This window comes from Vulpes lagopus, chromosome 9 (assembly GCF_018345385.1).
Source record: "Vulpes lagopus strain Blue_001 chromosome 9, ASM1834538v1, whole genome shotgun sequence".
NCBI classification, from domain to species: domain Eukaryota; kingdom Metazoa; phylum Chordata; class Mammalia; order Carnivora; family Canidae; genus Vulpes; species Vulpes lagopus.
The window spans coordinates 63,125,917-63,142,058 of record NC_054832.1 but is presented as its reverse complement, the minus strand read 5'-3'; the positions used below and the strand labels follow the sequence as shown (position 1 = coordinate 63,142,058).

The 16,142-nt window shown below is 41.4% G+C and overlaps 1 protein-coding gene across 1 annotated transcript in view; it reads right to left on the bottom strand.

The window, feature by feature from the left end:
- Positions 1-13,305, bottom strand: part of CPA6 (carboxypeptidase A6) — a 325,374-nt gene extending 312,069 nt beyond the window's left edge. Inside the window, exon 1 of the mRNA XM_041768850.1 lies at positions 12,975-13,305. Within this exon, the coding sequence (XP_041624784.1) occupies positions 12,975-13,090 (116 nt within the window). The 5' untranslated portion in view covers positions 13,091-13,305. The remainder of the gene's footprint in view (positions 1-12,974) is intronic.
- Between the last annotated feature and the right edge of the window lie 2,837 nt (positions 13,306-16,142).

Genomic DNA, 16,142 nt, shown 5'->3' with positions numbered 1-16,142 from the left:
CAGAAGTGTTCTATAGTTTTTAGGGTATAGATCCTTCACCTCTTTGGTTAGGTTTATTTCTAGGTATCTTATGCTTTTGGGTGCAATTGTAAATGGGATGGACTCCTTAATTTCTCTTTCTTCAGTCTCATTGTTAGTGTATAGAAATGCCATTGATTTCTGGGCATTGATTTTGTATCCTGCCACGCTACCAAATTGCTGTATGAGTTCTAGCAATCTTGGGGTGGAGGCTTTTGGGTTTTCTATGTAGAGTATCATGTCATCGGCGAAGAGGGAGAGTTTGACTTCTTCTTTGCCAATTTGAATGCCTTTAATGTCTTTTTGTTGTCTGATTGCTGAGGCGAGGACTTCCAGAACTATGCTGAACAGCAGTGGTGAGAGTGGACATCCCTGTCTTGTTCCTGATCTTAGGGGAAAGGCTCCCAGTGCTTCCCCATTGAGAATGATATTTGCTGTGGGCTTTTCGTAAATGGCTTTTAAGATGTCGAGGAAAGTTCCCTCTATCCCAACACTCTGAAGAGTTTTGATCAGGAATGGATGCTGTATTTTGTCAAATGCTTTCTCTGCATCTAATGAGAGGATCATATGGTTCTTGGTTTTTCTCTTGCTGATATGATGAATCACATTGATGGTTTTACGAGTGTTGAACCAGCCTTGTGTCCCGGAGATAAATCCTACTTGGAACTGGTGCAGCCACTCTGGAAAACTGTGTGGAGGTTCCTCAAAGAGTTAAAAATAGACCTGCCCTACGACCCAGCAATTGCACTGTTGGGGATGTACCCCAAAGATTCAGATGCAATGAAACGTCGGGACACCTGCACCCCGATGTTTCTAGCAGCAATGGCCACAATAGCCAAACTGTGGAAGGAGCCTCGGTGTCCATCGAAAGATGAATGGATAAAGAAGATGTGGTTTATGTATACAATGGAATATTACTCAGCCATTAGAAATGACAAATACCCACCATTTGCTTCAACGTGGATGGCACTGGAGGGTATTAAGCTGAGTGAAATAAGTCAATCGGAGAAGGACAAGCAGTGTATGTTCTCATTCATTTGGGGAATATAAATAATAGTGAAAGGGAATATAAAGGAAGGGAGAAGAAATGTTGGGAAATATCAGGAAGGGAAACAGAACATAAAGACTCCTAACTCGGGGAAACGAACTAGGGGTGGTGGAAGGGGGGAGGGCGGGTGTTGGAGGGGAATGGGTGACGGGCACTGAGGTGGACACTTGACGGGATGAGCACTGGGTGTTTTTCTGTATGTTGGTAAATTGAACACCAATAAAAATTAAAAAAAAAAAAAGACCTAAATGTGAGACCTGAAATCCTAAAAGTCCTAGAAGAAAACACAGGCAGTAAGTTCTGACATAAGCCTTAGCAACATTTTTCTAGATCGGTCTCCTAAGGCAAGGAAGCAAAAGCAAAAAACTATTAGGACTACACCAAAATAAAAAGCTTAGCACAGCAAAGGAAACCAACAAAATGAAAAGGCAACCTACTGAATGGGAGAAGAAACCTGCATAGGATAACTCCAGTTATGTATTTTAGGTAGTAACCCATTAAGAATACAACCTAACACCAAAAAAAAAAAAAAAAAAAAAAAAAAAAAGAAAGAAAAGAAAAGAAAAAAAAAAGAAAACCCCACCCCAATAATCTAATTAAAAATAGGCAGAGAACCTGCATATACATTTTTCCAAAGATGACATACAGGTGGCCAACAGACACATGAAAAGATGCTCAACATCACTAATCAGGGAAATGCAAATCAATACCACAGTGAGATATGCCCTAATAACTGTCAGAATGACTAAAAAAGATAACGAGTGTTGGTGAGAATGTGGAGAACATACTACTGGTGGGAATGCAGATTGGTGCAGCCACTATGGAGGTTTCTCAAAAAGTTAATAGAAATACCATAAGATCCAGTAATCTTACTAGAGATCTACTCAAAATGAAAATGCTAATTTGAAAAAAATATATGCACCCTGTATGCTTATTTCAGCGTTATTTACAATAGGCAAGGAATGGAACAACCCAAGTGTCTACCAATAGATGAAGATATGGTATGTACACACACACACACACACACACACACAGGAATATTAGTCATAAAAAAGGGAGATCTTGCCATTTACAACATGGCTAGACCTAAAGCTTATCATGCTAAGTGAAGTTAGAGAAAGATTCTATGATTCCACTTATATGTGGAATCTAAAAAAGAAAAAAAAACGAACAGAGAACAGAAACAGACTCAAATACACATTGATGGTTGCTAGAGCAGAGAGGGGTAGGGGAATGAGTATAATGAGCGAAAGGGAGTGGGAGATACAGGCTTCTGGTTATGGAATGAATAATTCACAGGGATGACAGGCACAGCCTAGGGAAATAGTCAACAATGTTGTAATAGCATTGTATGGTGACAGATGGTAGCTGCACTTGGGGGGAGCATAGCATAAGGTATAAATTTGTCAAATCACTATTTGTACACCTGAAACTAATGTAACTATCAACTATACTTTGGGAAAAAATGGTGTTGAATGAATAAAGGAGATATTGTCTTGGAAAGGAGAGGTGAGCTAGGAGACCTGTACAGTTCAAGTGAGAGAGGATGGAAGCCAAGAGAACTCAGGCCATATACCACATCACCTCCATCTCAAAGATACACATCTTTGCTTTTATTAGTAAAAGTTTTGGGGTCATGGGTGGGTGGGAGAGAGGGTGAGGTAGAGTAAGAGCTTTAAGTAATTGGAGAGTTTCAGAACAGCTGTTGTGAAGGCCAAGTAGATTCTGAGGGAATAAACTCCCTCATTTTAGGCAAAGGAAACCAGTCAGGCTATACTTCTTTGAAATGCAGAGATTGTTTGTTTTTTTTAATCTGATATTAAGAGGATTCCCTACTTGTCACTTGTAGTCATTCCCTTTTACTGCCATACAGAGGCCTGAAAACTCCTGTGGGGAGTCCAGTTCTCCCTGTGTCTTCCTTTTCCACCCTAGAAGTCAAGAGCATAGAATAGTTTTTCAGCAGCAAATTTCTTACTCCAAACATCTTGCTACACAGGGTTATCCCAAATGCCTCTAAACTTCCATGTTTGGCAATTTTGATGGCAAATACATTGCTATCACATCAAACACACATGGCATACCTTCCATGGAAACATGATGGATGTGGTTGGGGTCCTATTATAGCCTATCTTACTACAAACCTTGCATCTTCATTAGATTAACAAAAATCTCAACAGGAATTTAGATGTTTAGAGGATTCATTAAGTAGTATAAGAGGAAAATCTAGAAGATAGATGGGGGAAGTGAAAATATGGCAAATGAGGTCACATGTACAAGCGGTCACAGATTCTTTAAGTGAAAAAATGAGCTCATCTGCTGATAAAATGTGTGATACTGTGGAAGTTTTATCATTTAGCAGTTGGCGATCTAAGACTGAAATGCTATAAAAATTACAATGTGTGTATTAGAGGTCAGGAAAGAGTAGGAAAGGGGTTATTGACCTAATATAGTTGCATTTTCATTCCTCCCCCCCCCCCCCCCCCAGTTTAGATCACTGGATTAAAATTTAAGCCCTTGAGGATGCTGGAGGGGAGGAAAGAATAATTTGGTGATGGGCCTTAAGGAGGGCATTTGATGTAAGGAGCACTCAGTGTTATATACACCTGATGAATCACTAAATTCTATCCCTGAAATTAACACAGTGTTAACTAAGTTGAATTTAAAAAGTTAAAATCTAAGCCCTCAAGAGGCAGGGAACTCTGTTGCTATTTTGAGGATTCCTAACACTATGGGGATATGGAAGGACAGTGAGGCATCATTGGTACCACTGATTTTTGATAAGTGTGTGGGATGAGACAGGATAGAAGGACTGGAAAGATGGAAGAGATGGTATCTTCAGTCCTTGGGGGACAGACAGAAGGATGGGAAAAAGGAGTCTCATTCATTTGACTAAGAGATATGAAGACATTTTCACAGACCTTTTAATTTCCCAGGAAGGTGAAAGGCAATCAATTTTGTAACAGGTTATCTACACGAGAGCCTTTCCAAATATTAGACATAAGTTACTTAATACCTATATTATATTCCAGTTTACAAAGTGCTTTATTTTGTAAGAGGTTGTTAACATTAGAGGAGACTGAGTGAAGGGTGCATGGGAGTACTGTGTACTGTAAATCTGAAAGTTTAAGAAAACTGAAAAGCATCTTTTATCAGGTCATCTACTATGTCTTTATAGGACCAGGACAATTTCTTTTTTAAGAAGAAAGAGGTCAGCTAGCTTCCTGTCTCTTCAGAAACCTAACTCCATTTCTTACCTAGATTCCTACCACCTAGCATAAAACATGGCCATGCTCCCCTATCTTAAGTAGTAAAGGCAAGAACAAAGCCTTTTCAACTAATTATCAACTCTCTACTCCCACCTCATGGATAAACTCCTTGAAATTATACTCACGGCTAATGTCCTCGCATCCCATTTGTTCCTCAACCTCCAGATTTCCCTCACCATTCCTCCAAAAGCACCTCTGAGGAGAATACAGTTGGTGTCTTGAATGGCCAAGCCAATAGATATCACTTTGCCATATTTAGTGTGACTGGACTCACCATTCTTGGACCTTAGTTTCCTGGGTTTCTTTCTAGGACTTTCTACTAGTTTCTCTGGTTTCCCTCTCCCCACTTTGTCCTATCTTGGTTTTGGCTCTTCTTCATGTAATGAGTGCTTCCTAGATGCTCCATCCTACACTTGAGGTTTTAGGAAACTATACATCAGTTACTGGAATCTATTCCATAGTCTAGATAACTTTTGAGCTTCAGTGCCATCTATCCAGTTGAGTATTTTACAGACCCCTCAAACTATAGAGCTGAAGAAGTACTTTCTCCACAAGGAGTATAGTCCTGTTAGTCCTAATATTTTATACTATTTCCTCTTATGTCCCATTTGGTTACCCAATTGTGAAAACTCTACCTATTAAGTATTTCTTTGTTTCTCTCCTTTCCTTTTGTTACTGCCAGAAGCCAGGCTCTACCACATATTAGCAGAGTCACTATAATAGCCCAGTCTTTTACCTCTAATTATTAGCCTTCAAGATTCCCTTCACAATGATGGGGGTGGGGGGGAAGTCATCTAGATATCCTTTGTAAAATTTCTGATTAGCATGCAGTCACCAGAGTCCCAGTTCTGGAAGAAACCAAAACTCCATGTTATGGGACATACAATGTTTCAGGACCTTGAAAGCTTACCCCACTTCTCACCCCTACCAAGAAAAACACCCTTTATTTTGGCCATATTGAATTGCTTTGAGTTTCTAGATTTAACAAAGTTCTCATCTGTAGTTCTTTGCACAGCCAACATATTCCCGAGGTCTGAAAAGCCCTAACCTAATTTCTATTTGTTCTTTATGCCTGAGAGGAGGGCCATGTCCTTGGAGTCCCAATCATTCATAAAGAAAAATGTAAAATAGCTTGCAGATTTAATAATTTACTCCGATTCTTTTAAGACTCCTCTCACAACCAAGAAGCCTTTTTTGACTTATCTCCACCCTTCAGTCTACATTAGGTGATCCTCTCTTACACTCACTTGGCACTAAGAGGTTTGTCTGTGGGCACAGTGATCCAGAGTTGAAACTGTTTACTTACCCGAGTTACTCATTACACTGCACATGGACTGCTCTTTTATCTGTAGGCCCAGACTAGAGGAGGGCCAGATACGCTATAAATATTTATAGAGATGAAATTAAATCCTCCTTCATTAAACACTTCTCAGCCTTGCCACATCATTTTACTTCATCCCCAATTACCCTAGGGAATAGGAAAGAGTAAGATTTCTGGATCCAGTGTTGTTAACTATAAGGAATGCTGCGAACTCAGCTGACTTGAGCTTTAGTCCTATTTTGCTACCAGCTCCACAAATAATCTTACCTTTTTGGAGTTCTGCTTCCTCCTGTAATAAAGGGACTGAGCTCTAATTTTATGGTCTCTTTTTGATGCTACAACTTAAATACCATTTACAGAATAAAAATGAGCATCTTGAATCTTTGTGAAGTACACAATCCTAAAAAGCCATTTGGATGGATTGCTTCTATGGGAGAATGAAAGAGAAGGGAAAATGAATTGGTAATCATTAAATATCAGAGTGACCACTAAGAAATGCTGCTAGTTATTTCTACAGTATGTGCTCCCCAGCCATATCCACCATCCCCAGCCATCATTTCATAGCCTCCCACGCAGCTAAATCCACCTAACCAACTCTAGCCAGTAGGGAGTAATGGTAAAGGGCTGTTCTTTTAAAGGAGAGTGACCAACCATTTCCATGGTCCTGCTGGTTGACCACAAGAGCTCTGCGACACATCTGGGAGTTGAGTGTTGAGCAATGCAGAGACACCTGACAGGGCCCAGTTCTCTGGCACTACCAGCGATACCTGTCTTTATTTCCACAGGAGAACATTTCTGTTCAAACCATTGAGACTTGGGGTTACAGGAAAAAAAAAAAAACAACAAACCCACAGCTCAACAGTATCCTTAGTAACGAATACTAAAAAAAATATATATTTCCAAAGTACACTGAGAAAATATTTTTTTGAAGCCACTTTGAAGTTTTGCTTAAACCTTTAATAAAATAATTTATGAAATTTACTACACTACCCAGAACAAACACCTGAAAGCTTCATATTCTACATTCCACCTTATAATAAAGAAGCTAATGCCCAGAGGCAGATTGGGAAGGTATTTGACAAAGCAAATTCTAGTCCTATAAACTGGTTGTCTACTGAGTGATTATAATGAGGATTAGAACAGGTCACAAGATGACTTCATTTTCTGATCAGTTTCATTTACACAGAAAAAATTAATGCTTTTGTAGCTTTCAAAGTACAAAGTTATGAAAGAGTAACATCCTTCATTTCTTTCCAGGGAGTGGAAGTGATTATGCTTAACGGTATTACCCAGAATGCATCCTGATGCCATAAAGTAGAGGCTCCATTATCAGACTGGACTCCAAGAAGAAAGTGGCCCAGAAGCACACAAAACATTCCTCTACTAGCTCAGTGGTGGTGGGAATGCTGATCCCCATGGAGTACTGCCTGCCTGGGAGTTCATATAGCATTGCATGCCTTTACCAAGCAAAGGAGGCGGCTTCAACACACAGAACAGACTGCAGGGAATAAAGCTTTTGGAATAAACAGCTGATAATAAGCACTTAGGAGTTGCACTTTGAGGTAGTGCATGAAGGAAAACTAAAGTTATTCTCCCATTAATAAGGGCCAAGAGCTCAAAGGAACTTCCAGAGAACACTGAAGAACTATTCTATAAACCACAGCCACCTTGTGAAGAATAGTCTCAAAACCAACCTTAGAACCCACGCTACATCTTTCACAATTCCCTAATGCCTCCAAAATCTATATCTCACACATTCTGATCCATCATTCATGATCTGAGATAGCTCATTCTTGCTTTAGGACTTTATGATGAATGGGGCCTGCCTGCTTTTGTTAAAGATGGGGCAATGCTAAAGCTTTCTATTTCTCTGGACTACAGAGGAGTCTCAAGGCTGAGGAAGAGTGAAAGAGCCAGGAAGATTAGAGAGTCTGATTATAGAGGCCTTGAAATCCAGGCAAAGGATTCCAGATTTGGGAAGAGAGAGTCAAAGTAGATCTTTGAGCAAGGGAGTAACATACACACCTATAAAATCTTATTTTAGTAAGATCACCAGAAAGAGTGGATTAGAGAAAGCTAGATTAGTTAGGAGAAAACTACCTTAATTTAAGCTGAGGGAAGGAAATTCTGAACAACACTGGCAGCTATCGCAAGGGAGAGAAAAGTAGGATACCTTCTACAGGAATGTAAGGAACTAAATTTGTACTCTGGAGATGAGTAAGAGGGTAGTTGAAAACTTGAAGTAAAGCTTATTAAAGAAGCAAACAGTGAATAAGAAGGCTGAATCCATGACTTACCATCCAAATCAGGAGTCTGCTCACACTAAAGTGGGGTATTGCCAATTGCTAGGCCAGAACAGCCAGTGCAAACAGGGCCAGTCTGAGGCAAATAGTGATTTCTGACCACCCTACCTGAATGGAGTTGTAACTACCAACATAAAAGATGACTGAGATTCACATGACCACCTTGATCTCTTGAACTCTAGCTCCGGGTTTCTAAAAGCTAAAAACCTTAAAAGGGAGCCACCATCGGAGGATGAAAATAAAAAGCAGCTCTTGAGAGAGACCTAGAGGAATATCCAGAGAAGATGGAGAATAAATATGACATCCCTGAAGTTCAGTCTGTTCTACTGAGTCACTATATTTGTCATAGTCCTCTTTTCAATAGGTCACATCCCGATTTGGGGCCTTTTTGCTTATAGGATTTCAAGGACCAAACTGCCTTCTTAAAAATTAACACAAAGACAAAAGCAAAAACAAAAACAAAAACAACAACAAAATACCTAACACCTTATTTCCTTCAGGTCTAATTCTTGAATCTGCATATCCCATTTCCACGGAGGACTAGCAAACTTGACAGTGTGTGTATAGGTCTGTGGTGAGGAAGGCGGTGTTAGGTGCCATGGCGTTGAGGATGGAGTTGTGGGTACAGCATGGACAGTGGCTAATCAGAATGCATCAGCCGGTGAGTGGTCTATAACCAGGCCTGCACATATGTACCTATGGTCATGAGAGATGGAGTCATTGGAGTGGCTCCCTGGAAAGAGGGGGAAATAACCATACAGAGACATGAAAGGAGTCTTCCACATTTATAGGACTAAGTGAGGAAGGAGTGTGCAAGATCTTGGCAGTCAGATACAATACCAGTGGGTTCAAGTCCAAAAAGCAACCCTGGCAGCAGAAAGGATGTTCTCTCTCCTCCCCAGCTAAGCAGGGCTGGGTGACCAGCACAGGTGAGGCCTGGAATAGATTTATACTCCTCCCTTCTTGCTTCAGAGCTCACTTATCAATCTTTATGGTCTATTCATGCCATACAACATTTATACACTGCCTACTGACGTGTGGGGCTATTTTCTTCACTAAACTGCAAGCTATCAGAGGGCATTGATTCTGTTGGTCAATGTTTTTGGCACAGAGGAATATTACTTATTGAATGAAGGCACACTCCCATGGCCACTTTCTATGCTCCTTTGTTCTTTGTGACAACCTAAGTTTCCTCATCTTCCACTTTCTATACTTTGTTTGCATGCTTTTCCTGAGATTTACCATCAGTGACTCCTTACCTAGAGAGAGGAACCACAATTAGACTTCCAATTCTATTTAATCCACTTATTTATTATCCTGAAACCATCAGTTCCCCAAACAAGAGTAAACCTTCAGTTTTCCTTAAGAGCAATAATCTAAACCAATGAGAGCGTGTGAAGTACTTTGTCCAGTCAGGCAGAGCTGGGTTAGAATCCTAATTCTGCCCTTACAGGGACCTTGGGTTAATCAGCTCTGAACCTGGGTTAGTCTGTACTTCATTTAGCTTATCTATAAAATGGGGATACCCAGAACTGCAGGACATTGTCAAAGTAATATTTGTAGAAACGTTTAAAGTATTGGGAAGTATTAGCTACCTCACCACCTGTTAGTACTAAGTGCTAAGAACTATACAGTAACTGCTACTGCATTTAATTCTCACAAAACTTGATGAGAAAGGTTATAATATTCTCTCCATTATTCCAGATAGGAAACTGAGGGTCAGAGAAGTTTAAAGAACTTGACCCAGGTAATAGCGCTACTAATTGTCGCAAAGCAGAAATTGAAACCCAGGCAGTTGAACTTCTGGATTTTAAACATCATGCTCCTTGACTGGCATGAAGGAGGTACAGAGTACATGGTTTTCAAAGGAAAAAAAAAATCATCCCCAACCAAAATGGTGTTTTGGTTGTACACCATTTCCAGAATGTATTGCTCTATGGTTTTATATCGTTTATCAGACACATACAAAGACACTCTAATTTCATGTGATGGAGATCCTTAGGTTTTTGCCTCTAGTATATCACAGTATAACAACTTAAGTTGGTTTGCAGGAATTCGTGGAAAGAAGAGAGGAAAGAACAGTGCTGATTGCTTGTGTAGTTTGCTTGTGTAGGAGTCTCCTTCACTGACCTTTGTTGATTGCAGAATTGTTGGACTTGTATTTCATTCCTGAAGCCCTCTGACAGTATGTTTTATCTGAAGGTTTTCTATATCTCAATCTTTTTCTATGTATTTTCAAATTTCCCTTACATCATTTAATATGCTATCCAAAGGGGCACCTGGGTGGCTCAGTGGTTGAGCATTTGCCTTCAGCTCAGGGCATGATCCTGGGATCGAATCCTGCATTGGGCTGCCTGCAAGGAGCCTGCTTCTCCCTTTGCCTATGTCTCTGCCTCTGTGTCTCTTATGAATAAGATCTTAAAATAGCTATCCAAAAAGCTATTAACTCTTTTCAGATTTTCCTTATCTTTTTCTTAAGATGCTTTAATTTGCCATTTATTAAGCATCTATTATACAACTGGCATTATACAACTGCTAGTTTGTGTAGAAAGAAGACTAAGCTCATTAGCTAGCTGCTCTCAGAAAGCATGCTGGTCTGCCCTGGATGTTCTTTTTTATTCATATGAAGAGTCCTATACAAAGGAGAATCACTTCTTAGACTCAACCAAGACCTACAAAAATATTTCTACCAAAACTCAAGAAGTGGGGCTGGTCCATAATTAACAAAACCTAAACCTATTACTTAAGGGGGAAAAATTGAAGGGGTATAGAATTCTATTTTTGAATGGGCAAATATCATGCTAAATAACTATTTCACCAAGTCATGTCATCAGGTTCTTATATTCGCTGAAGGGCTAGATTTGCAGAGTAGTTCGAGTAAAGCAAGTAAAGCAATCCCAAACCTAAGCAGCACTTCCGTCTTTGGTGAGGAGAGAATGGACTATCTAATAAACTGAAGTTAAAAACACCCCATTTTTGGTGGGAGTGTACGTCAACACTTCTGTTTTTTTTTTTTTTTTAAGATTTTATTTATTTATTCATGAGAGACAGAGAGAGAGAGAGGCAGAGACACAGGCAAAGGGAGAAGCAGGCTCCATCCAGGGAGCCTGACACAGGACTCGATTCCAGGTCTCCAGGATCACACCCTAAGCCGAAGGCGGCGCTAAACCACTGAGCCACCCGGGCTGCCCAACACTTCTGGTTTTGAAGAAACTCCAGGCATCTATAGTGATGGACAGGTAAGGCTATTTTCTATCAGTTTCTTCAATGTTTCAGCCTTTTTTTCCCCCTCCAACTTTCAGACATCTGGTAATTTATACGTTTGGGACCAACTTATTATGTAGCAGCCAAAGGGAAAACAAATTAATGCTTTCATTGCAGAAGAGAAAAAAGTAGTGCAGCTTCCTCCAAAAAAGTTCAGTTGCAGCAAATTCTGGAAGAAAAAGCTGCCGTGGTTGGCCACGTTTCCTCTAAGCAGTAGGAAAGTGCATGCACTTGCTCAGCTGAAGCAGGTCTAACTCGGTCCTCATCAAGCACCACATACTAAAGTAATTAAGAACAGGGCCACAGCTGAGTGGACGAGTGTAGTCCTGGGTCACACGGGTGCATCTGAACCTGGGATCTAGGATTATCACACGGTCTCACATCAGCTGGGAGAGTTTCTAAACTCCACAGTGGAGCCTACACTAGTCATTAAACATGGTGCCCTTGCCTAGATCTCCCAAGGCAATGACAAATGACAGGATGTGAAGCCTGGACTGTCTGTGTCTAGAGAAGGAAAAGCCGCCCTCAGATGTTCCCTCTTTTTCCAGGGAACACCCAGGTGGAAAAATTGGAATTGTATTACCATTTATAACCCTTACCTCACCAAGGCCTCCACTCCCAAACTGCAGCCCCCAAAACATAGGATAGGGTTGGGGGTTTTGTTTTTTGTTTTTGTTTTTAAAGTTTCCTCTGCAAGCTCTGTATTCAGGAGAAATGGTAAAGGCAGGCCGCAGATTGTTTAGGGTGACCAGAGGAAACATTTGCTTTTCCAGGGTCCTAAGTTCTTTATTCCTTGCGTAAGAACAACTTTGCCTTAACACACTGGGCACTACCTCGTCATAATCCACATCTAGGGGAGATTTTTCTTCAACTGGCAGTTATGGAAAGGGATTGAAGACCCCAGCTTTCCTCCTCTGTAAAAAGCAATTGCATTAGAAGAGCTATTTGAGGTTCTTCCTGCTTTGCAAAAATGGAGTAATTCAGCAGTTTCCAGATTCAAAGAACGACCCCCTGCAAATCTAAGCAAAGCACATGCTGTATACTCCACAGCAAGCCTTCGGGATGAGGCCTGCAAAGTCACGCATTGTTTCATACCCAGTCCTATGCCTCCTTATGAACCCAGACACAAAGTATCCTAGCCTACAGAGGCTGGGGGGTGAGGAGGAGAGAGTAATTGTTTCTCCCTTCAGAGAAGGGGTAATCTTACTGTCGGCTACTTTTATTTTGAGTTTGAGTTGGCTCATTCGCATTGCTCAGATTTGAAAAATCTAGTAACTACTATGTAGGCTACAAGCACACACACGCGCACACACACACCCTCACACACTCTCTCACACTCAGTTCTTAAGTCCATCACTGGTGAATCTCAACCCCCTTCTTCTGCATTCAGTTCTGAAGGAGCAGCTCTAGTTCTCAGGTCCTAATTCACGTGGTACCTCAGCAGTCCTTCCCACACTGACCTCTACCAAGGCGAATATTGTAAATACTGACCACGGCTCCTCCAAAGATAGGATCCCAGTCAACTGGTCCACAGCGGAGGTTGGGACATTATAAGAAGCGAAAAGCTAGCTAGACCTGTGACCACCGCCTTCTCAGCTCAACCAAAGAGCCGGGAACTGCACACACATTTTACAGTAGGTGACAGAAGTGCACAGATGCACAGAGAAATCACAGATGAGAGGGGAAAAGAAGGAGCAAACCTGCCCCTCCATCCAACTAAAAACCAGGCAGGGAATGCAAGTCGCTCTACTCACCCAGCATAGCGGTTGCTATAAAGGTGGCTGTGCCCTGGTTGCAGAATCTTCAAAGAGAGCAGGAAAAGAGGCAGAAAAGCAGCTGTCCGGCTCCTGGGCTTCCCGGGGAACTTCATAGTGCTACAGTGCAAGGAGCTGGAAGTTAGAGCAGTCACCCGAGGCTGGAGGTGGCTCACAGTGCCCCCTCCACATGCGCACACGTTCTCCGGGAGGGGGTGGGGGAAAGGGTTGGGAGCGAGTAAAATGTGACACTTCTTTCCAGCCACAGGGGAAAAAAAAAGTTTCAGCAGCCGAAGGAGGGAAGTTGCTATTAAGACTTGGTCTTGGGACGAGAAGCAGCAGCACACACAGCCCAGCCCAGCAGCTGAGCCTGATCCTCAATCAGGCTCCCCTAGAAGGGGCTGGGCCTCCCCTGCGCTGACTCATGGCTGGGGTTCACTGGGTGCTGCTTCCCTTTGGGTAACTCCTCTCTGGTTTTTTTGTTTGTTTCTTGCTTTACGACTTCACGCCCCTTTCTTGGACAAGCTTTCTCCTTTTATTACCTTCTGCGGTGCAGGACCCTACCCTAAATGCAAATGGATTTGCTTGAGGATGAGCTAAACAGGTAGGCATACAGAGGACGCTCCGGGCTTAGGGTTTTGCTCTACTATAGCAAATTTCTACATGGATTCCATACGGAAATGCATGATCAACAGCCTTAATGAGCATATGTGCCTGGGTCCGGTTGCGCCCCTGAATCTCAACCGCCAGCCTTGGTTCCAACTCCTACCTGTACGAAGAAGGGGCAGCTGCTTCGCTGGGTTTCTGGGACCTCTTTGTATCCATTGCAGGTCAGCAGCACCCAGAGCCGCTGCGATTTCAGAGGTTCTTCTAGGGAACAGGAGGCTTCCACGTGCTTTACTACCTTCTCTCACATTTGGAATCATTTAGGAAACCAGACCATTTAAATCAGAATTCCTGGGGGTGGGATCGGTGGTTTAAAATGTTCCTCAGGTGATTCCAATGTTCAGCCACCTTGCTGGTGTGGAGTGGGGCTTCTCGAACTTTAACATGCATAGAAATCAAATCACCTGTGGATCTTGTTAAACCTGCCCCTTCTGATACAGTAGTTTGGGGCTGGGGCCTGAGATTATGCATTTCTAATGAGCTTCCAAGTGATGCTCTTGCTGCTGGTGCTTCAGTCACACTTCGAGTAGCAAGTCTTTACTTTAGAATGAAGTCTGCTTTTTCTCCTCTCTCTTAAAACTGGGGATGGGGATGATAAAAAAAAAAAAAACACCCTAGAGCAAACCATTTCCTTCTCGTTTTTCCGTGTTGGTGATGAAGGTGTTTTTGTTTTGTTTTGTTTTTTTCATCCACTTACTCCATCCCAGATATACCAGAAAACCCATCTGGCAGGGATAAACTTCGTTCTAGTAAATAAGAACGGTGTTATCTAGGATGACTCCTATTTAGCCCTATGCCAAGGCCTGGTCCTACTCTGGAAGAGAGTAGAAGTCAGCATCTCTCTATAAACTCACACATTTTTCAAATTTCCTGAAGAATCATAGCCAAAGATTATGTACCCTCCAAGATTATGACCAGAACACTGCTTAGAAGAGAAAATACATCTTTCCCCACGTTCTCTACCTGGGGAGTTGAGCCAAAGTCATAGGAGTTTGGTTTATAACAGAGCCGAAATGATTTTCAGTTAAAATGATTCTCCAGAGCTTTCCTAACTACCCCAGGATTAGTTTAATCTCTTCTCTGTGTCCCTCTGTCTAATACCAGTATGTTGTCTACTGGAGGGGATAGTACATTGAATTTAAGTATTTGTCTGGTTCCCTCTCTCAAGGCTGCCCTTTTCTTGAGCACAAAACAGTATCCCTTTCATCTTTATGACACTTCCTTATATGCCCTAAAGGGAACACAATCAATGTTTGCTGAAGCAATGATCAGCCATGTTTATTGAATGAATGATGAACCTGAGAAGGGGTTCATTCAATATTTACTCTGCGACTTCTATATCCAGACAGAGGAAAGGATGGAGGCGCTAAGGCAGTGGAAGGTCCCAGGTCTCCTGGTTTTGTTTCTTGTTTGTTTATGTTGTCTTCTTCCTTCATGATTTTATGGCCTGGTGCTCTGTCTTTGAGGCTGCTCTGCAAGGCTCCCAGGGATGCTCCCTGAGGCCGGTTTGGCCAGGCCAAGAAAGCCTATGTAACAACGACTGAACTGTTGAAATAAGAGGTTACTGTGTAAATAAAACACTTCATCTCTTTGCATTTCATTGTGTCAGAACAATGTATAAATCTGTCATATTATATCACAACATTAAACTAGGAATGTTCGGTCTCTGACTGGGGATTAAGCACATCCTCAAATCATTCTGAAGGATTGGATCCAGTGAGCACGTTCAGCAAAGGCTCTCCAGACTCTGAGACCAGGGTAATCATTCCCTGGACCATTAAAAATGCAAGAGACCCTGGAGACATCCTATAGCCTTCCTCAAAATTTCAGATCAAAGACAAGTTCTCAAACAATAGAAGTCATTCCTAGCAATCTTCCTCTGGTTTCCTAAGGACCAGGTTATCTGATCAAACTTCTCCTGGGGTGGATAAGCCCCCATAAAATGAGTGATAAATAGAGTCCACTTAGTAAGTGGGAGGAGAAAAGAATGGCTTTACAGATGGATTCAAAGATAAGAGTCCCATTTTTAAGGCACTGAGAGGGAGTGAATTATTAAACCAGTTAGAGATTTAGAGATGGAAAGATGAGAATTTCTATTTATTGTTATACCTTTGTCATATTTTAGCGAGAGTTAATATTTAAAAAAGAAGTATTACCTGCAGAGAAACAAAAGGAAAATACAATTGGGAAAGGAAAATGTTATTCTTGATTTGGGTCCATGGTAGTTCATGATTAGATAATTTTTTAATTGAAGTATAGTTGGCATACAATATTATATTAGTTGCAGATGTATAACATAGTGATTTGACATTTATATACACCGTAAAATGATCACCACAATTAGTCCAGTTCCCATCTGTCACCAAAGTTATTATATTATTGACAATATTCCTTATATTGTATATTACATCTCCATGGCTTATTTATTCTGTAACTAGAAGTTTGTACCTCTCGATTCCCCTTTGCCTATTTCACCCCCTTCCCTCCGCCACCAAATCCTGC